The 23,559-nt window shown below is 35.5% G+C and overlaps 1 protein-coding gene across 1 annotated transcript in view; it reads right to left on the bottom strand.

Moving 5' to 3' along the window:
- The window catches only part of LOC129255628 (protogenin-like), a 57,112-nt gene that overhangs the window by 18,132 nt on the left and 15,421 nt on the right, over positions 1-23,559 (bottom strand). The window contains exon 3 of the mRNA XM_064095970.1: positions 2,004-2,028. Within this exon, the coding sequence (XP_063952040.1) occupies positions 2,004-2,028 (25 nt within the window). The remainder of the gene's footprint in view (positions 1-2,003; positions 2,029-23,559) is intronic.

Here is a 23,559-nt window from a genome sequence, read left to right on the forward strand (position 1 = left end):
GTATTTCCCAAGTCTCATCATCTTCAAGAAGACTTCAACCCTGCACCCCATCCATGACCATAACATTGACCATGCAATGCTTTGTGGTGAAAGTGGGATATTTGGGACATTTACACTGGAAACAAAAAAACGAAGGTTTTCTCTGAAGGAGAAAAATAATGCTGTATGTTCTTTCCTTTACAGTCGACAGTCATCCGAAGCGTAGTATCACCGACATGATATTGCGAAACTGATTGGGAAAATCAATTGAAAACATCTATTTCTACTGTTTGTGAAAAGCCAGAAGATAAATTTACCCCTTGAATTTCATGGCAAAAATGCCAAAGATCGCTTCTAAAATGCTCAAAATCAAGAATTCGAGGAGATATCGCAATAGAGCTTAAAGTTGTGAGCGGTCGAGATTCCCTATGTAAAAAAAAAATGCCATAAGCATTATTAAAGAAAACAAGATCTTTGTGTCCTTGCGTTTAAAATCTTTTCATACCTCAGAAACTAATAAGGAAACAATATTTTCATATAATAATGATAATACATGTAGGTCATAAAGATCTAATTAATGATCCCATACACAGGTGAATATTTTGTTAAAATGTAAGTAAGACAGGTCTATGTGGAACACTGTTTCCATTTAAAGCAAATATGCATTTGATAAAAACCAATGAGGTGAAACTATTTTTTTGACAATTACTTATAGGTTACACAAAAGTCCAACAGGTTGTTTAATGAAACGATCTCCAGAATGAAAGAGAGAGAAGCGGGTGCAGGCAATGGTTGCAAGCAATCCTAATGAAAACGGAAAATATATAAATACATATTTGAAGCATAATCTCCTTTAAACATACTGAAATCTGTGGTTACAGAATTTATATTTCGGAAAAAAAAGTGATATAGGCATTCACACCTTCCAGGTCAGAAAAAAAAATCCCAAGTACTGGTTTGGGCCTATAAATACCCATGTATTTGTTCATCCACACCAGCTGGAATCAGATAAGTTTTTGCAGTTTTGGTTAAAGCCTGTTTTAGCCCCGGGGGGGCCACTTCCATTCACGAGTGGATACCATGCGCGACCATGGGGTCTCGAAAAGCACCCTAAACACGTATTTTCCATATACTGAAAATGCACCCCTTAACAAGTATTGGCGTGCAAAACCCTACGGAGTACCCTTAACAAGTATTGTAAACAAAACGATACTCTTGGCAAGTATTCCCTGAAATGAACCCCTAAACAAGTACAGCCATATTTTATTGTTATGTCACGGGTCCTTCGGTCGTCGGTTTTACCTTTACACATCATTTGGTTTAGTACGACCCCATTCCACACCTCGCGCAAATCGGACTCTAAACACGTAGTGTTGGGGCAAAAAGGACATCCTTTATAAAACATTTTAATTTTGTTTTATCATCCCCACAAATTTGACCCTAAACACGTAACTTTCCTAGCGAAATAGATACCCTTTTTTCATTATTTTTGTGTTTTTGACACCCTTATCACGTTACGTACGTAACGTGCCCTATCTTGAAAAAGACATCCTTTTTACGTGTTTTTTTGGTCGCGCATGGTATCCACTCGTCAATGTAAGTGGCCCCCCCGGGGTTTTAGCCTGCAAAATGAATCGCTCTCTTCCTTCCACAGTTCAACTTCTCAAAAGTTGAAAGTAATGTGCTTTCATACCACAACTTTCCCATTGCAAAATGCCTCAAAACTTGTCAAGTACAAAATAAGTTTTTATATTTATTCATTCATTTATTTTTTGGGGTGGGGGGGGGGTATTACAATGCCCGGTATTGTCTAATTTCAACATAAAAAACAAAAAGGAGCGTTTTCCTAAACAGCAAATGTGAATATGCCTAGAGAAAGAATATATGGATGTAAATCTTGAGTTGAGTGTACAAAAGGGGGTCCTGAAAGGTCAGGTAGATTCTGGGTCTCCCAAGGGCACACAGTGAGAGAGACAAGGGGCCAATGCCACTCACATCACACATGTCTACCATTTCAGCTTTACCATGAACCTGACCCCAAGCATTAGCCTAAAAGATGAGAGAGCAAGAGAAAGAGAAAGGGGGAGTCATCTGAATTGTCAGCATTAGACAAAACTCCATGTGAGTGAAGTGACATTGCTATACTTTCTGTTCTTTAAGGAACTGTATCAAAAGCTTTTCTTCCTTTTGCTCTATTCCTTTGACGATGATACATTAACAATTAACCTACGGCAATGATGCAAAAAGTGACAAACCAATTTTGAGTTTTTATTAATGGGTGATGAGGTCATTCAGACGGAACTATTTTCACCAGGTGCTCTAAGCATGGGATGCTTCCCAACTTCAATACACAACAAATGCCTGCAGGACATGCAAACAATCGCGTGGGTGCACACACACACACAAATACACTGACCACTGCAGGAAAGGTCAGTGCCAAGTGCATGAGCTTGCTCAACTTCTGATAAAGCCTGTGTGTAGCATCAAAGGTCTTTTAGAATAAGCCTAGATGCAAACACAATGGGGGCCATTCAGGGTGAAATAAGATCAAAATGATATAGAGTTGCAAAACGTTTTGTGTTTGTTACACATCGAAATCAACCCATTGAGTTGAATGGTATATTCTGGTGAGTGAAGCAGGGAGGGAGGGTAGCCGCAGGAATCAATGGCCTAAAATGGTCATTGCCATCTGAAGCAGGAAGCACAATTTTCATTGTCAACTTGTCATGATTCTTGGAAAGATTCAAATAGGTCAAACCCTGATTGTATAAATGGCTGAGTGCCACAAGTTGCAGGGTTAGTAGGTCAGTCATGGTGCTGCTTTGCTTGTAGTAAAGGGGGGGGGGGGTACTTGAATCATAACATGATACCTATGTGTCGCGCCAACTCTAAAATAGGGGGTTCTGGAACTAAACCTTGGTCTTAAAATAAGGGTCTCCAGAGTGGCTCTTGGATCTACAGTCGCTAAAATGCAATGCTCTGGAATGGACCACATTAACAGGGGTCTTCGGAACTCATTCAATCATAAATAATCGCTAGCAGCTATGTAAAAAATGCGCGCACACCTTGCTGGATTCATATTGGGCTAGCGTGAGCATATTGGGCTAGCGTGAGCTAGCTGCGGCCGCGGGGAACTTCGGCGGGCCAGCATAATGGCTACACGTTGATCGAGCTTGCTGCTCTGACCAGCTGAGTAGATCGTGACGGGCGCTCTCTGGAGCGAGAAATCACAAATTTGATGGTCTCTGGAACGGGAAAAAATGGGAATCTCTATGGCTGCCTGATTGGCGATGCTCCGCAACGGAAATTTAGGCTAAAAAAAAGGGGTCTCAACCATGGCATGTACATATTCTACATTTATACAGAATACCCCCCCCCCCCCCCATAGTGCCATAGCCACAGGGCTGCCTTCAACTTGATTATGAACATCACAGCATTATTTACTTTGACCACTACAAAAAAGACAGGAAGTTGAAAAAGTCCAGAATTCTATCATCACAGCCTGCTTATCTCATACCCCTTTCATAAACCCAATTATGCGGCTAATAGCAGCATAATTTGGTCGTAAAATCGGAGGAGGACCAGAGTTATCCGCATTATTTTGATGCTGCAATTATCCGCATAAAAGCGGCATCGGGACCAGATTTTGACTTTATGAACACATTTTCAAATAATGCGGATAATTGCCATGGTGCGGTCACAAGGCACCCTTCTCCAACACAACCGCATCGGAGGGGGCGTGTGCAGTTGTCATGACGATTATCCGCCTTTTTCAGGACGGGCGCTCGTAAAAATACCGCGGATTATTTTCGGAGTTTGAGAACGCAATTTTTATTGAATTATCCGCATTACTCTTAGGCGGCTAATTGGAGGATGGGTTTATGAAAGGGGTATCAGTGAACAGGACAATTACGCAATTCTTTAGACTCCATCCATTCAGTTATAACAAAAGGAGAATGAATTCTTTCCCTATTGGGATGCTCCTTTCAACATCTAACTGCACTTTCACTGAAACCATAAAAGGTGGATTTACTCTAATAAACTTTGTGGGATCTGAAAAAGAGAGGGAGAGAAATGAAGATCAATAAATTCAATCCTCTCAACTACCTTATGCTTCAAGCCCATTTAGAGTGATACAGGTTAGAATTACTCATCCGCACTGAGAATTTAAACAGAGAAACATAAAATAGACCATGATAGAAAATGAAGTATTAAGTTCTTTTGCAAACCCTTTGGTTTGAATGGACATAATTTTTGTTAACGAACTTGAATCTTTTGAAACGTTTAAATCAAATAAAATATGAAATACCAATAATAAGCAGTGATAAACAAATCTAATTGAGAACGCTTCTCAATCCTGAGTGTACACTTAATGCAAATTTGAGTGTCATGTTTGAAATAATGTTTAGGCTAACAGCCTGTCTAAAGCTTTGGCAAAGGTTCATTAAAGTAGAAATATATTGAAAATATATATAAGTTTATCGTCGGTGCATATCGTCTGCTGCTATTCGTTGAGTTGATTTGCCTTCAGATTCGGATATATTCACTTGTTTGTAAGTACAGTTATATCATTATTTTCCTTCTTTAGAGTAAATTTTATTGACCGAGGGAAGAGACTCTGTCTGGATGGTCAGGCTAGAATTCATTTCATGGATTTATTTTGGCCCACGGTACGTGCAGCTAGCACTAGCAGCTGCATGAGTTGGTAGCGAATCGGCATGCAAGTTGAATTGTCCGACTCATCATCATAGGCGTAATTCCCCTAATTTACCTCCATCCACGTCACTAGAGCTAGAAACTTCATCAAATTTCTCTTCATCTTCTAAATCATCAATTTGAAAATCCAAAATCTAAATAACCTTCTGGGTTTTCTTTCATTTCGTGATCGAAGTATTCAGTGACAGTGTGGAAAAAACGTACCCTCGCAACAGGTTTTGCATGCAATGGAGCTTGACGTGGGAGAGCCAATCACGTCTCTCGTACACTCATACACGTCATCAAATTCGAGTCAATTCAGAGACCGATGGGAGGCGTATTTCGGAGAGGCATTTTAGCGCTTTTTAATTGGCAATTTCCACCTTATGCATTACTTTCGTTATTTTTGAATGACCAAATGATAATCCCCACATCATGACCTTTCCACTGACATAATCAATATATTTCTCCTTTAAAGGTCAAGTCCACCCCACAAAATTGTTGATTTGAATTGATAGAGAATTTCATCAAAATCGGATGTAAAATAAGAAAGTTATGGCACTTTAAAGTTTCGCTTATTTTTCACAAAACAGTGATATGCACAATTAAGTGACAAGCAAATAAGTCAGTTGATGATGTCCATCACTATTTCTTTTGTTTTTTATTGTTTGAATTATACAGTATTTCATTTTTTACAGATTTGACCATAGGGACTGACTTGACTGAATCATATAGTATTAAACAATGCTAATTCCACATGTTCATGGAGGAATTAATCATTGTTTCACTGGACAATGAGAAAATGAGTATGTTTTATATATAATAAAATACAAAAGAAATAGTGAGCGGATGACGTCATCAGTCTCCTCATTTGCATACCAACCAGGATGTGCATATAACTGTTTTGTGAAATTAAGCGGAATATTAAAATGTCATTACTTTCTTATTTTACATCCGATTTTGATGAAATTTTCAGTGTTATGCTTGTTAGTTTTTTTCTCTTTTTATTCACATCATTTTTTTGTTGGGGTGGACTTGTCCTCCATCCCAACAGAGAGTTTGATTTTTCTCTATTTATTCAAATCAACATTTTGCTGGGGTGAACTTGACCTTTAATATTAAAGTATCGTCTAAAATTCCTACCTTGCAAGAGTGTTGTGATTAGTGACCATGAAATCTTTCTAACCAGTTGATTCATTGTGAAAATTCAAGTTTTATATTTGACAATACTGAGAGCACTCTCTCAGTAGTGTGATATATATTTGAAGCATTATCTTGCAAATTCTGTGGTTATATATGAGAACGATACAAAGATAACGTCCTGAAAATTTTTAACCCATTCCATGAATTCGCATGTGATTTTATACCAAAAAGAAACAAAAACACTGGTGGGATTCTATTAATGATTGTATATGTAAAATAACAAACATATCCCTAAAATCTTTTCAATAAAATCTCCTCCCAGATCACAATGTTCTTTAATAATGAAAATCTGTATAGTGAAATAATGAGATACTTAAGGTATATTTTTTTTAAAAGGAGGCTTTAAAATATAGTAGAGTTCATTTTTAATCTGTGACACCCAGTTACTATCCAGACTCCCTAGAGTATACCCAACTTCCTTTCTTCCTGGACTAACTTACTAAACAAGCTCAACTGAGGGAACATCCCCAAACCAACCAACAGTTACATATACAGGTATGACTTTTCCCCCAGTTGAGAAAATAAGACAAAAATAACAAAATATAACTGATATAACATTAAAAACCAATACAATAGTTGAATTAAGTCAAATGAGTTGGCCTATATTCATGTCAAAAAATATATAAAACTAAACAAAATCCTGTGATTATTTGATGTTTTAATTAGGGAGGCAGTGACATCTTTAAAAAAAAAGTCTGTATAATATACATAGTATATGTTCATCTACATGTGTGTGTGTCTCTGTCATCACTCATAGAATTTTGCGTTTGGATGCAATAGAACCTATCAATGCAGCACTTTCCTCTCCTAGAAGCAGATGGTATTCACTTGAGAAAAACCATCCCTTAGGCTTCATATTGATCAGAATATTTAGATTTGGGATTTTGGGGCCCCCTAAAAATCACATAATATCTACATGAATGTTTGTGAAAGGTAAATTAAAGAGAAAACAATTTTTACCCCTCTATGATTTCAAACTTAAGCATAAATATCATAACATATTAATTTTTAATGACCTGGGGTGGTATTCTGAGATCCATTTTATCTCAGATAAAATAAAATATTTTATCTCCATTAAAATCAGTGAGATAAAATACCCTCAAAATCTCTCCGAATTGGTATTCTGAGAACAATTTTATCTCTGTAAGACACACCTATTTTTTAATCAATATCCAATTAGAAACGCGCTTTTATAGCTCTCTCATATCAATCAACCAATGGAAATCCATTCCGCTAGGAGGTGTGGCGAAGGAGTGAGATTGCGTCAATTTATTGACTTCAATACGCTTGCACTATACGCTTGCGCGTCTTTACAGAAATTTCTTTTTAACAAAAATGGCAATACTCTCATTGTTTTTTCGAAGTCTATATCGCATCTTTGCAAGCATCATTTCAAAGACAATATTAGTCAAGAAAAGTCTTATGAAATGCTTCCTGATTGTACAGGAATAACTTTAAGGTGTTGTTCTCAATGAATATATAATTTTTCTTAATTTTCATGCCAACATTTGGAGTTAATTAACCTAGAAATATTGACGAAATCCACGTCGCGGAGATAAAATAGCCCATACCCTCTTTAAAGTTTTTTTTTTTTCAAAGTAACTTGGGCGCAAGCACATCACCCGCGTTGCAATGGCCAGATACGTGATGGGCATGTCTACGCAGCCACTGCTCTGTTGCGTATCATCATAGATACGCAAGATACAATTTATACGCAAGATAGAATTTTAAATTTTATCTGAGAGATAAAATGTCATCTCAGAATACCAATTTAATTTTAAGAGATAAAATAAAATATTTTAAAGATAAAATGACCTCAGAATACCGCCCCAGACTTTTTTTTTTTACATTTTTGGAGAAAGACCGATTTGAGCCCCTCCCCCCCCCCCCCCCCCATATAAATTGAGCTTGTATAGAAGGGGAGGGAGCACCAATTCCCGATCAGGCAAAAACTGAATATGGTGATAAAGCAGCCTTACATACATCTACAGACAACAATCAAATAAGAAATATTCTTATTTTATTTAATTCAATGACCATCCATCATTCTTGGAGTACCTATAAAATATGGCAACAAGTCATAAAAACTTATTCCTCTACATCAAGTGTCCTTTGAAAAATAGAATGAAAAATAAAATTTCAAAAAATCTATTCCTGCTGCAGCTGTTATGCTGTATCCAATTTTTTTAGTCAACTTTCATTCTGCCTTTTACCCTCTCTGCATTATTCATACTTGCCTACTGCATGGAATAAATAAGAGCAATTATCTAAACTTCTCTTTTATTAGTTACCTTTTTGAATTCTTTTTATTGTTTAATTCATTAATATGTTTGTTTTCATTTGTTTAGTTCTAATACAGCATTGAAAAATCCCTTAGTCACAATAACCTTGTACAGATTACAGAATATTAAAAATTATTCAGGATTTACACTTTTTTCCGAATCATTTCACACAGGAATGAGTAATATAACAATGCATTACTTTTAAAGGTTTTGCGGATGACTTTTCCAAGTCAATGTAGAGGGGCAGCAAACTCTGAGGGTGGGAGGTAGGATTTCAAAAGTGATCTTTTCCAGTCACAATACATGTACAATGCAAAAATGGCAAAATGATATTAATATATGGCAATGGCCATCAATTCTTCTCAGACCACACTCTAACTAGCCATCACTGGCGTAGAATTGGAAATTGTACTGTGGGAACAAAGAAAATTCTAATCCTGTGTAGTGAAGAGAATAATAAAAGGATGACTCTTACACAGCTCAGTACCCTCATTGTTAGCCCTTCACTTCCAATACTGGTCTTTTCCTTGAAGACACAGCAGAACTGATAAAGGGTGATTAAATAGCCGATAGGAAAAATGTTTTGGATAAACTTTCAAAACTAAATTTCTGACATAAATAGCCAACCAGATCAAGATAATTGAAACTATACATCCAGTCTATTTTGAAAAGCACACATTAAAGGAGAATGAAACTCTTGGAGCAAGTTAGCTTTTGTGAAAGCAGAAAAATCAAAGAATAAGATCAACAAAACTTTGAGTAAAATAGGACTAGCAATAAAAGAGTTATGAGCATTTGAATGTCGAGATCACTAATGCTATGGAGATCCTTCCATCGGCAATGCGACCAAGATCTGTGATGTCACACACGTACAACTCTCCCATTTGGACACTGAAAATATACCCCAAAACATATCTTTTTGCTCATTCTAATCATATGACAAACGATTCATCAATGATATAATGTTGTGAAACCTCTGTACTTGTCATCTCATAAAGAGAACACCTCACCTTGTGATAGACTCTATAAAAGTGAGAATATACGTGAAATAAGTACTAAAGTAATGAGGGAGTTGTACGTGTGTGATATCACAGATCTTGGTCGCATTGCCGATGGGAGGATCTACATGGCACTAGTGATCTCAATATTAAAATGCTCATAACTTTCTTATTATTCATTGAATCTTCCTCAAACTTTCAACAATATGTTTCTTTGATTTTTTTCTTTGATATGGATTCAGCTGGTTTCAAGGGTTTCATTCTCCTTTAAAAAAAATAATAATGGCAAAGATTTCAAGGCAAGAGAGTTTCAAAGAATTAAACTGGGTTAATAAATGATCATATCCTTTTTAAGAGAAACTCTGAATTGCACAATAAATACATTGATTACAAAATTCATGAAAATTGTATCTTTTTTATTATGAAGACAAAGGCATGACAGGTAGTCAAAATAGTTGTTTGCAGATTAAAATATGATAAATATGATTAATGTTAGAATGGGGCAAAATCAGACATTAAAAAATAAAGGAAAATCCATGGGATATATAAGATTATGAATTACTTAATTTGTTAAATGGAACCTTCACTTGACTTCAACCCACATACACTTCCAAAGTTCCACCCTGCAATTATTGATAACATCTCTATTTTTAAGTCAATCATGAATTATTAAAACTTTGTGTCCTACATTGTAGATAAAGTTTCTCAGAAGAAACACTGACATCTTTTACATCTAATAATAACTTTTAAGTGTTGTTCTAGAAATGCAATTAGAATGATTACACAATTGCTTACTATGATAAAATTTCAACTAATAAATAATGATGGCTGCTTTCTCAGGGAGCTATCATGAGCAGAGCTTACAAAGCCATATATGCCATTTTATCAAAAATCTGGTTAAAGGGGAAATTCACCCTGACAAAAAGTTTATTGTAAAAAATAGCAGAAAAAATAATAAAAAATATTGCCAAAGATTTGAGAAATATCCATCAAAGTATAAAAAAGTTATTAGAATTTTAATTACTTGATTTGTGACATCATATGCAAGCAGCTTTCCTACATATCATATGATTAAAAAATCAATGGAATGTCATTTTCTCAGAAAATTGAAAAATGGTTTTTATTGTACCTTCAGCTTATCAATAGACAAATCATTTCACACCCATTTCTAAAAAGAAATAAAAAAATAAGTCATCATGAACCATTAAAAATTGAAATTTATGCACTTTATATGGGGCAGCGGCTCGTTTTATGTCATGAATCCAAAACTTATCATTCTAATAACTTTTCGTAATTTTTCTTTTTTTTTCATTTTTTTTTTCTTTTTTTTTTTTTTTTTCATTTTGCCTCCGACAAAGATTCTGCTAGGATCGAAAGCTTAGGCCCCTTTTTGACTTTCTAACTTTTCGTAATCTTCGATGGAATTCCTTAAACCTTCCTCACCAATATTTTTCATTATTTTTTCTGCTATCTTACAACAAACTTTTCTTCAGGGTAAACTTCCCCTTAATGTATCCAGCTTCAAATATAAATGTGTCTTCATTTAGTTTATTACATTACTCGATTGAACACAGAAATGAGTAAGAGGTAAAGTCGAGCCACGAATGGCATTACATGTATTTTTACATTTCAAATGAGGGTTTACGTACTCTAGGAATACGTTTCACGCAATGCACAATGTACCCATCCTTTATCCAGTACTTTGTTGATGCAATAAGAAAGTTTGAAGTAAAAATAATGAGTACAAAATGCATGAGGCTAAGATTTAGATGGGTTGTGTTTCTTGCTGATATACAGTCAAAATGTATTGATCCCACAAGCATCCTGGAACTGTTCAGTGTAATAGGGGCCTAAAACCACCAATATTTTATCCCAATCCAGGATTACAGAACAAGAAAATTGGGAACCATTTTGTGTTGGGTTATTTTTTACTGATATTTCCAACACATTCAAGTCAAATAACATTGGATTTATGAATCCCTACTTCGACAATACTAGCATAAAGCATTTAACAGCATATGAACACTAAAAAAAGAGCAAATCAATTTCAGTACATGGCAACATTTGTTCCAGCATTTAGCCCTACATAGGTTATCACCTAATTCAACACACACTAGGCTTTATATACCATGATAATAGACACAGGATTTCATAAGAAATGCACAGATTACCCATCAATAACGATAAATTGACCTGCTTAATTTTTCATACAGACTTTCTATCCAGGAGCTACATGTACATGTTTCAAGCTATTGGGTGCAAATAACTAACGATTCTGGTGACAAGGTACTTCCGTATTCTTGTTGCTACACCACTCTGTAATGCCCAAAACCATCTGCATTTTATGAATTAGAAATGAAGGTTGTGACAAATAGAGAGAAATTACATGCAAAAGCTCTGGGTAATTCATACAGCTCTTGATCAAAAATTAAAATGATATTATAAAGTACCCTTCTGCAAAACATAAAAACTAAATGGATTATTGACTACACACAATAAAGATTATGCCTATGTATTGCAAGGTCAGAAATATATTAAACATCTGACTTCTAGAAGTTTCAACTTTGACCTTGCAACCCCAAAACATCATCATCAAATCGTCACTCGCATTAAAATCTATGTACATAGTGCATACATAGTTAGGTTTTAAGTTGGTCACATCAATGTTTTCTACAAAATCTTTAGATGGCAAGATGAAGGTGAAATAATTGGTCTTGCCATGAATGTTATTATGTCAATATGGCACGATCAATTATCTCACTATGTCTAAAAGTTGTATGTCATAGGCCTATTGTCAACATGGTGAGATAGACTATCTCACTATATTGACATATAAAAAGTACATGGCGAGATTTAATTTCATATGTACAGCATGCACACACCACATTTACCTGAAAACATCCACATGTACAAACATTGTGGATTAAAATTAAACTTGCCATAAGCTTGTTATATAATAAAATGACGAGATAACGCATGATACGCATCTCACCACATCAGGGCAAGTCCACTCCAGTATAATGTTGATTTGAATAAATAGAGAAAAATCAAATTAGAATAATTTCATCAAAATCAGATGTAAAATAAGAAAGTTATGACATTTCAAAGTTTCGCTTTTTTTCACAAAACTGTGATATGCACAACTCGGTGACATGCAAATGAGACAGTCGATGATGTCCATCACTCACTATTTTTTTTGTTTTCTATTGTTTGAATTATACAATATTTCATTTTTTTACAGATTTGACAATAAGGACCAACTTGACTGAACCGTATGGTATTAAACAATGCTAAATCCACATGTTCATGGAGGAAATACCTGTTGTTTTACTTGACAATGAGAAAATAAGAATACTTCATATTTCATATAATAAAATACAAAAGAAATAGTGAGTGGATGACGTCATCAGTCTCCTCATTTGCATACCGACCAGGATGTGAATATAACTGTTTTGTGAAATTAAGCGAAACTTTAAAATGTCATGTAACTTTCTTATTTCACATCCGATTTTGATGAAATTTTCAGTGTTAAGCTTGTTGGAATTTCTCTTTTTATTCAAATCAACTTTTTGTTGGGATGGACTTGTCCTTTAATGTTTTTCATTCATTTATAAATGACGTCTCTCCATTATGATGAAATAAGTTGCAGCAGTAAATAACTAATGCACTTCAGATGTCAATCCAATTGTTAAAGTTCTTGGTTGAAATTTTTGTAATAAACCTAATTTCATATAAAATTCAAAAGAACAAGTGGGGATATGACATCATCAGCCCACCTAATAAATATTCATGAAGACATTCCTAGAACTGTTTCAAAGGAATAATGCAAATCTTTAAAATTCAACAACTCTGTTATTTGTTATCCGATTTTGATCAAATTTTCAGCATTTTGATCTGTGAATTTTACTCTATTTATTGAAGTATAAATATCTTCAGCCTGGAGCATCCCTTAAATTAACTGACTCTATACCATACATGTAGAAAAAATAAATAAATGCTGCCTTCTTGAAAGGGAAATTTTCTGTCACTATGCTCCCTCAAAGACAGGCAACCTGAATTTATCTTGCAGAGGGGAATGTTACAAATCCTTTTCACTGCAATCATTTTATGTTAAGAAAAAGTTGGATTACTTACACTTTACAGTAGCAAAGTTCATGCTCTGTCGCAAAACTCATTACAAGATTACACTTTTTAAAGACAATTCCAATCCCTCCCCCCCCCCCCTCAAAAAAAAGGAATGAAAAGAAATCACCATACCCAGTAATATGTGACTTCTTATTTCAGATAAGTTTTTTTGATGCTGCAAGGCAGCAGTCCAGTAAGATCATTTTATGACCATCAAACACCTGTATACCAAGTCTATTTAAGATGATGAGATTCCCACACAGGTGGGCAAAACCTGCTGGACATTCAAGTCTAATATCGGTTTGCAGAGGTCAATTTTTGTGATTTGCATTGGCATAGAGCCAAGTGCACTGCCCACACAAAACAGAACTTAGAGGAGCATAGAGATTGCAACCTCAACTTGGCTTTGATTTCCTCAACTCAATTGATACTAGGTCTGTTTTCTTTATTCTCTCAGCCACAGAGGGGTAAAAAGGGGATCGGTATGTCAACTATTTTGTATAAAGGAAGAGCATTTTAGGGTGCTTCTTGTGCATGCCCTTTTAATTCCAGGAAAATCGATCCCCAAATACCCAATGCAATTGCAAAAACAAAATCCCCAAGACAAACTTTGTTTATAAAACACAAGATTTCAAATTCTCTTTAATCTCATTTCCTTTCTTTGGATTTGCTTTATTGAACAGTTTCAGTTTATTCTCTTTTTTTAATTTTTTTTTTAAATCTATTTTTTTGCTCATTTGTTTCTTTCGTCCACTTACTGAACATCTATACAAGTGAATGAGAGATTCTGTTCTAACACAGTATTTATTTTCATTTAGACAAGTCATAACAATCATATATCAATTTCCAAGACTAAGGCTAATATTGGCTTGCATATTTTCACCTAGGCCCTATGTATCATTTGTTTTTAAAGTGACAGATCTTATTTTTTTAATGCAGAGCTTGAAAACATAGAAACACGGCCTGTGGTTTATATCACATGATAACACTATATCCACTGATGATAGCTAAGCTATTTTGGCAGCAATATGTAAATATCGCATAACAGTGCCTGTGTGAAAATCAGGGGAGAATGAATAAGACAAGTTCACTCTCTTCATCCAAGCCATAGTGGTGGAAGAGTCAGCACAGCTAGCTGACATGATAATTCTAAGCATGAATTTTGGGCACAAAGCCAAGTGCACCATTTTCGCACTTGAGAGCTGCCGAGCTGCATGGCCGAGGAACGTGGGACAAAGCACGAAGCGGGGGTTTCCTCCACTGAACTGCAGCAATGCACGGTTGTACTGAATTACAACAAGCGCTGCATGCATAACAACCCACAAGGTGTTCTGACGTGTGCATGTAATATGCATTTATTCATCCTCTAGAGTACCTGTGCAAGAGTTGCACAGGATGATAGGTTCCTAAAAGGCGGCTTGCAGTTGAAGTAAATAAGAGTGACATGATCTCAGTTGTCCATATTGTGATTTAAGTGCACACAATATATGTAATAGGTACTGGTACATAAAACAACCCAGTTCTCCTTTGCTGTACATCATGCATAAATTGTAAATGGATCTAGGCCATGAACCAAACATGTTTGTAAGCACACACACACTGCAATTCTTAATAAAAACAAAACAAACATCATGGACAGGACTTTGAATATCAAGATATTTGTTGTTGGTGACAATGGTATGGTAGATGTTCATCATTACAATGGACTTTAAGGAATTCTTTTTTAAAAGTGTTCTGACCTTATAATTATCCCAACAGGTCAGAGAACTTGATAAAGAAGAAAACCACCTTGATGGTACCAGTTGATTTACATTTTATTGCATAATTTACGATACTGCTTGATCAAGTTTGGACATTACATAACGGCTTATTTACCACCACCACCATCGAATAGTCAAAATGAATTATCTTGAGCTAAATATGACATCAATTAAATGGTCATTGAAAACAAAGAAATAGTCTTTGATTTGCTTCTTGTGACATACCAGGACCTTTCAAGTATGATTGGTCATTTAGGAAAATACAAATTTTTCAGCTTTTCTCTGTCTGAAGCAAAACATTCTTTTCATGATCAATGCTCATTCATTCAAATAATTTTGGATTTATGAAATCTAAAGTATACATTGCCTCTTATTTCAGTTTGAGGTTTTAAATCAACAAAATCAATTAATAGGCCTATTTATATATGTTATAGAAAGGAAAACAAATGCAATCAAGAATTAGAGAGCAAATCAATTTGAAGCAATACAACATAAATATAATTTTATTTCTAAAAAAATTCAACAGGCAAAATATGCATTGAGAGTTTCTTACCAACAATCACATAGAAGTAAAACAAAAGCGATTTATATTTAGTCATGCATGAATAATCAGTGGATTAAAATGACATACCTAACATAAATTTAAAAAAATAATTTCACTTCAGGAATATTTCTCTTTTATTTGAAATATTAAACTTTTTTGTAATTGGAGAATGGACAGGTTTTTTTTTTTTGGGGGGGGTTATGAAGACTTTTAACCCATTATCAGCTTGAAACCCTATTTTAGACAAGTTTAATTCAAATAGACACATTTTAGTTTGTTTGAATGCTGGAGATCATCAAGTACTTTGCAGTGATACAACTCTCAAGTTACAAAATTACCATAGAATAAATGATCAATCATTTTTATACATTACAATCATTTTATAGATCACACTTACACAAACAAATAGTTTTAAAAATAATTTCAGCTGGAGGCTCTGTACAACTTCAAGTATGATTTTTTCCAGTATGTGATTTCATTAGCTCCATGCAGGATTGCTTGATTGCCAGGTAATGAGGTGAGATCCAGAATCATAACATTGAAATTTTTCTTCCCTTTATGTTTGGCTCAGCATTTAAGTTTATCAGGGGGAAAGCCACATGTAACCAGTGTTCGCTAGAGAGAAGATGTAACCTACATGAACCTTTGGGCGTGTATATGCTTCCACTTTTCAGGCCAGAATCAGCGTTTTCATACGTGATTAGTCCAAAACACAGTTGCATCCATGCTTACTTTCATTTAAACGACGTTTCAGAACGCTGATCGTAAACTTACAAAAAGATGCGTTTCTAAAAGAAGTTTGACCAGAATCAGTGCTTCTGGGGAAGTATAAACAGGGCCACGATCGTGAACGTGTTTAAATGACGTCATTTGGTACATGCTTCTGGTGAGATGAAAATCCGCGGGCAAATACAATTGTATAGTTTTATTACAGGCAGTTACCTCCACGGAATTACCTCTCAACTCCTGGTACACTTGCATGGGTGAATATAAAATTAAGTACTATCACTATCACAATAAATGTTGAGGGATTAAAAAAACGAAACATATGAGTTATAATGAGGAAACTTCGCTGAGCGAGAAGCCCTGCAGTAGCATGAACAAATTGATTTTTTTATGTATAGGTATATACTTTATTATGTCTTACTATTATCCTCACCATGGTAGAAATTCTATGGCTATGTCAAGTAGCTCCATGCAATTACAAAAAATCAGAAATTATTCAAAGTTAAAATAATAGTAGACCATAACAACACTCAGAAAAAAATCTTTCGAAAAAGGGCGTGCCCAATTTGACCTCGCTTTCTTGGTCAACATAAATTACGATGCGAAGCCAGCTGCAGATCGCGATTTTGCCTCTGAAAAATTAAGCAAAAACAGCACCTCCATAACCACGTTTGCGATCAGTGTTCTGAAATGACGTTTGGAAATGCTGATTCTGTCTACGCAATGGAAGCATGAGCACACCCTTTGACTACTCAGAAATGGCTTCCAATGTAGAACAAAATCCTTTCAATCTTTCAGTTTCACTGGCATCTGGATATACAGACCTACATAAACACTATGCCTCTAGATGGAGAAAAAGTTTTTTCTCTTGAGTAGGGTCCAAACTACTTGGTACAATCTAGTGTACATATTAATCAGTGAAGTCAGGAATTTTATCTGGAGTTGATTTCCTCATGCTGATATCATATTGGTGGATGTGCTGGGTGTTCAAGCCTACACTGTTAGCCATGTCACTTAACCACCATGTGACATGAGTATTGGCCTACAAGTACAACTGCAAAGGATAATTACAAGTACTAAAGCCAAGGGTTGAAAAATCATGCTTGTTGAAGAACACCCATAACCACAAGGTTCATGGACTTTCTCGTCTACATATCTATGTTATTAAGTTAACCTACATCCGTAGCTGTATGGCACTGATTATGACCTCGACATCCATATTGCCACCTTCATTCATACTGTAGTAATCGCTATTGATTTCACAGAACATCCTCTTCAGGTTGTATAAAAGGCATGATTCAGTCAAATTTAATTCAAAATGCAGTGGGCATTCAGACAATGTTCAGAAACAAGAAACATCCACCTCTGGAATTATGGGATCAAGTGCCAATTTATCAATTGCCTTTAAAAAGACTAATAGGCCTACTTCATTTCACTGTAATCATTTACGCCCTCCATTGGAGACTACAGACAGTATTCTAGGATATCGCACTCAATTTAATGTTGAATTGTTATGTTTGCATAAATATAGGCCTATATATGGTTTTTAAATAGGAGTAAAAAAATCTTTAAAAATCATGCTTTCTTTTGACTTAACAATTACACGTATGACAATTTTTTGAAGTAAAGTTCTTGGGTAATGTAGCTTTGATATTTACATGTACAGCAGATATTATTGCAGTACGGTAAGTAGTTGTCTGGCAATCATTTTACTGAACAAAACAGAAAAATTGTATCATTTACAACTGCTTTCGCACCTAAATGATTTGAAAATGTTCACCACCCATCACCTTAATGAAATATCACAAATGTGGATGAACAGGTGGCTTGCTCATCTAACCTCATTTTCAAAATATAAAGTCAAAGTTCAATCCTAACTAGAGTAAGCTAAAGTCTGTGTTTGATGGTCCAAAAGTCTGTAGACATGAGGTACATTCACACAAGTCTCATTACAAAAATGTCTGTAAATCATTAAAACTTGTTCAGGCTCAAAATGACAGATGATGATTTTTTTTTTGGCATTAATATTTTGAGTCACCAAACTACTTGCATTCCTATGAAAACGGATAATCTAAAGTTTCACGTTCTTGTAATTTATCTCCATTCTAACCATATTCAGACATAATTTCCTAGTAAGTGTAAATTTTAGGGTACAGCAATTGAAATTCCAATGATATTTATTAAACTTTAATATCACGATTCTGTATCCACACGACAGTCATGGAAAGAAACTCCAGCCAATTTACCATGGCCTACCTGGGGATCACCACAGAGGGTTAGTGTAACTTTCGGAAGTATTGGTGGTGCACATGTCAACCTTACAATTGTAACTGTGCTAAATCTGTATTTTGATGGAGTAGGTAGGTACTAATGTAGCGTTGTTAATCTGGATGATGGATTCGTTCAAACTGAATGCTTTTTGCTTTTGTTTTCCTTCACTATTTCAGTGATATCCCTGTTGTGGATTTTATGCCATTAATGGTTATGTGTAATGTGGAAAAACAGTGATTGTTACCTTTAATGAGAAGCAAGCAGCACATGATTATAGCAACACATATATCCGTAGCAATGTCCACATCCATTTTTTTACCTAGGTCGGGAGGATATAAAGGTCATACTCATAGCCCCTACATACTGCGCTTTTCCCCAGTGAACTTCGCCGCCGAAGTTCGCCAGCGAATGTGAAAGTGTCCAGTATGAAAGGTACACAGGAGAACTTCCCTGGCAAAGTTCGCCGGTGAAACGGCCAGTATGAAAGCTAACCGGAGAACTTCTCCTCTTTAATGACGTCGGAGGTAATTTTTTTTTTTTTCAACTGGATTCTTGTGATCGAGGAAGTTTGAGACCACCTACAGCTGCATGTTCTGCGCTGTTTAGCATATATCTTATCAACCCCATTTGATCATTCAGAATCTGATCAAGGAATTCCCTGATCTGACCAGGGAAATTTCCTTGGTCTAACCAGGCTCATAAACAACCTTGAGCATGTTCAGAAGGGCAACAACAGCACTTGACAGTTCATTTCAAGTTTGATAATTGGGAGATGCACAATGATGGAGACAATACAGGTCAATGTCTGTTTCATGCCTAATTCCAACAATATTGCATTCTTGTTTTCATTACATTTTGAAATAATTTACAGAGGTCAAGTTAATTCACTGTATCTTTTTTAATGAGAAAAAAGTAAATTCCACCGAGCACTAATGTTCACTTTTGCAAACTGCGATATACTTGCGGTTTGCCCTTCATTGTTCAGCCTAATGTACTCATCACTCATATTTTTTTTCTCAAATTGGTGCACTGATTCCATATTTCTTTAAAAAAAGGTAACCGAAGTTCAATTGTCAGCTATATCAAGAATACATGATTTATTCTTGTGGATTCTATTATACATGACTAAGTAAGTCATCAACTTTAATTTGACACCTTCCTTGCGTCATAATTGTCATGGGTCACAGAGTTATGGTCCATCGAAGGCGAAAGGTACAAAACCCACTTTTTCGGGTTTTCATAATGTACATGTACAGGCACGAAACCCACATTGTTGTAAGGTTTTGGTTTCATCAGAGATTATCCCTGCAAATTTAAGTGAAAAGTTTATACCCTTCTTATATTTTTTTTCCAGTAAATGTTACATAACTGGTGTATAGCTGCAATTTTGGCTCAGCACATCCTCAGTGACTTGCAGCCACATGTTTTGCAAAAGATAAATGTTCTTTGACACAATCCCGCTATGGTTAGAAGATCATTGCAAGACATGCAGCCTCAACTGTGAGGTACTGTGAAAACGTTGAAGGTGTTGGTGCAAAAGTTAGGGGTGAATGACGTGTTCAACTGAGATTGAAGCTAGGCAGTTGATGTATATGCAGTAACTCACAAAAAGTTAAAAGACGGGATAGGATTTCACTAAAATTTTGAAGGGAAAAATCTGATGAAACAAAAACCTTACAACAAAGTAGGTTTCGTGCTTGTACATAAAAACCCCAATAATGAAAAAAGGTGGTGCCCTAAGTTTTCCGCTTTGCGGATTTTCCGCGGAAATCGCGGAAACCGGGGTAGAAAGCAGAAAACACAGTTTTGAAAAATAAACAGTGAATTCGGTGAGAAATCTTAGTTTAAAGTATTAAAAAATTGGTTCCAAAAGCATCCTAATTGATAATACAGTCTATAAAATCCAGTCTAGGAATTGCACAAATAAAGCTCTGTGAAGTGTGGAACCAGCCTACCGATCGCACACCTTACCAGATTTGACCCACAATAAATTTATAAGTACAACACTACGTACTACTTACGCAATGCAGCTATCCCAGCAGCCTATGTGCGTGATTCGTTCTGGAAATTTCCATGCATAGCGAAAGCAATATTCACGTGCACATCACGTTACTACGGTGATGAACGCTTGGTCGCCCGTACTAGTAGCATGTATGCATCAACGAACGTAGAGGGCAGCAACAACACTGTGTGTTGCTGCCCTCTACGTTCGTTGGTATGCATGTTCATTCATGCAATATGCACATGTACTGTGACGTGCACTGTTGTTGTTTTGATTGTTCTGCTTGCATGCGCATATGACTTTAGTTATTCGAATTCGCCCATGCTTTGGAGTACGAAGGAAGGAAAATCAGGTAAGAATTTTTTACAGTTTTTACTCATTCAAAATTTCAAAAGTGTCTTTTCTGAGCTTTTGAAGAATTTAAAAGTGAAGAAATTTAGAAAGCAGAAAAAAACAGAATTTGAGGTTTGTAAAGCAGAAGAAAGCAGAATTTCAGGCCTAGAAAGCAGAAAACTTTGGGCTTTTTCACCTTTGATGGACCATAACTCTGTATCCAGTGACAATTGTGAAGCAAGGAAGGTGTCAAATTAAAGTTGATGACTTACTTAGTCATGTAGAATAGAAATCAAAAGAAGAAATTATGTATTTTTTTATATTGCTGATCTTTGATCTTCGGTTACCTTTTTTAGAAACACTCTATAAATTTTTTTTTTAAAGGAGAATGAAACCCTTGAAACCAGCTGAATCCATATCAAAAAGAAAAATCAAAGGAACACATTGTTGAAAGTTTGAGGAAGATTGAATGAATAATAAGAAAGTTATGAGCATTTGAATATTGAGATCACTAGTGCCATGTAGATCCTCCCATCGGCAATGCGACCAAGATCTGTGATATCACACACGTACAACTCCCTCATTACTTTAGTACTTATTTCACTTATATTCTCACTTTTATAGAGTCTATCACAAGGTGAGGTGTTCTCTTTATGAGATGACAAGTACAGAGGTTTCACAACATTATATCATTGATGAATCGTTTGTCATATGATTAGAATGAGCAAAAGGAAATGTTTTGGGGTATATTTTCAGTGTCCAAATGGGAGAGTTGTACGTGTGTGACATCACAGATCTTGGTCGCATTGCCAATGGGAGGATCTCCATAGCATTAGTGATCTCGACATTCAAATGCTCATAACTCTTTTATTGCTAGTCCTATTTTACTCAAACTTTTGTTGATCTTATTTTTTGATTTTTCTGCTTTCACAAAAGCTAACTTGCTCCAAGAGTTTCATTCTCCTTTAATGTTTCTTACCCTTCATTCTGAACATGCCCAGGTTTATTATTTGATGAGCCTGGATAGATCAGGGAAATGTCCCTGCTCAGATCCTGGATTGGAAAACATGCTAAAGACAATGAAGAAATACAGCAATGATGCAAACTTGGAATGGACTGAAATGCACAATTACATGTATGTAATCAAAACTGCTTAAGTAAGACCAATGAAATTTCATAGAAGTTAGAACATGAAATGAGCTTTCTACTCCTGCACACATTTCATTGATAATACTTGCAGATTTTAGAAATTATTAAGCCAAATGTCAGAGGGACATTTTTTGAGACGCACTGTACATGTAAAGATCATTTATAAATACCTGCAACTAATCATACTGAAGATTTGCACTATTGATTGCAAAAACTGGAAATGTCTCAGGAATCTACATCTAAACCACAAGGTTTAAATCCAACCATATCACTCACATGCTTTTATAGCAAGGCATTTATCTTTACTTACCACTCTCCACCCAGGTGTGAATGGGTACCCAGTACAAAAAAAAAATCCTTGAATGCTTGAGCACCTGATCAAGGGAGCCATGCTAAAGCCAGTGTAATAGTATGCAGTGCTTATATTAAGCACTACATATATCATTATTATTATTATCATTATTAATATATTACATTTTATTATCATTATCACATCATATTAATCAATCAATTGCTAGGCTTTGAGTTGTTGGGACACAATCCAAGATCAACATCTCTATTAAGTCTAATCTTAATCTGAGAATGAACCACTTGAAACTACATGTACAGCATTTTGGTGGTTTGAAAATACACACAATGGCCCATAGTCTGAAGTCTGGTTTAACCCAGACCATGAACTTGTGCTTTATCTATTAAAGGAAAGTCGAAAATATCACATTTTAGTGTACTTTGTCAAAGTTTGTTTGTATCTGTATGTTTATTTTGCTCTTTCCTCATTCTTTATTAATAGTGAAGAACCATAATTTTAGTTATTATGTCCCGACAAGAGTTTGAATTCAGAGACATTCCTAAATTACAATATTTCCAATTCTTGCAGGCCACACGCCCTTTAGAAAACAAAAAGGTTGTGTGTACATTTAAACAAAATCCTTTCACACCTTTTTTGTTTATGAAGTTTATCTACAATGTTAGGTCTAGCTTTACTTTAACCTCTCTCTGGAATAAGTCCTCAACACATCGTTTCACAGGCACTAAGTCCTCCATATTCCTGTGAGCTTGATTTATATTGAATAAATAATGAGAAAAGACAAGAGGTGGTTCACGATGAGCCCAAATTGCTCAATCAAAGGATTCATGAAACCCAATTTTCAAGTGCATGAATTCTCTACTTTATGAACATGCAAACTTTGGGTTCCATGTTTGACGAACATGCAAAAGTCTGCATATTATGAACAACTGTTACAAGCCGATTTGCACAAACCCTAAGTGCATCTTCAATGCACTTGTGAATGAGTTGGATAATTCACCAACCAGCGTGCAATTTCACGTAAAAATCATGTATGCTCAAGATTCAAAATGAAGCTAAAGGAATACCATACTGGTTGTGCCGTCATTGCACAGAAACTTGAATTGTTTTGATTGTGATGATTTGAAATAAGTGGACAATTTAAAAACTGGGCTGATGGAGATGGACCTACAATCATAATTTAAG

Source organism: Lytechinus pictus, chromosome 3, assembly GCF_037042905.1.
Source record: "Lytechinus pictus isolate F3 Inbred chromosome 3, Lp3.0, whole genome shotgun sequence".
Taxonomy (NCBI): domain Eukaryota; kingdom Metazoa; phylum Echinodermata; class Echinoidea; order Temnopleuroida; family Toxopneustidae; genus Lytechinus; species Lytechinus pictus.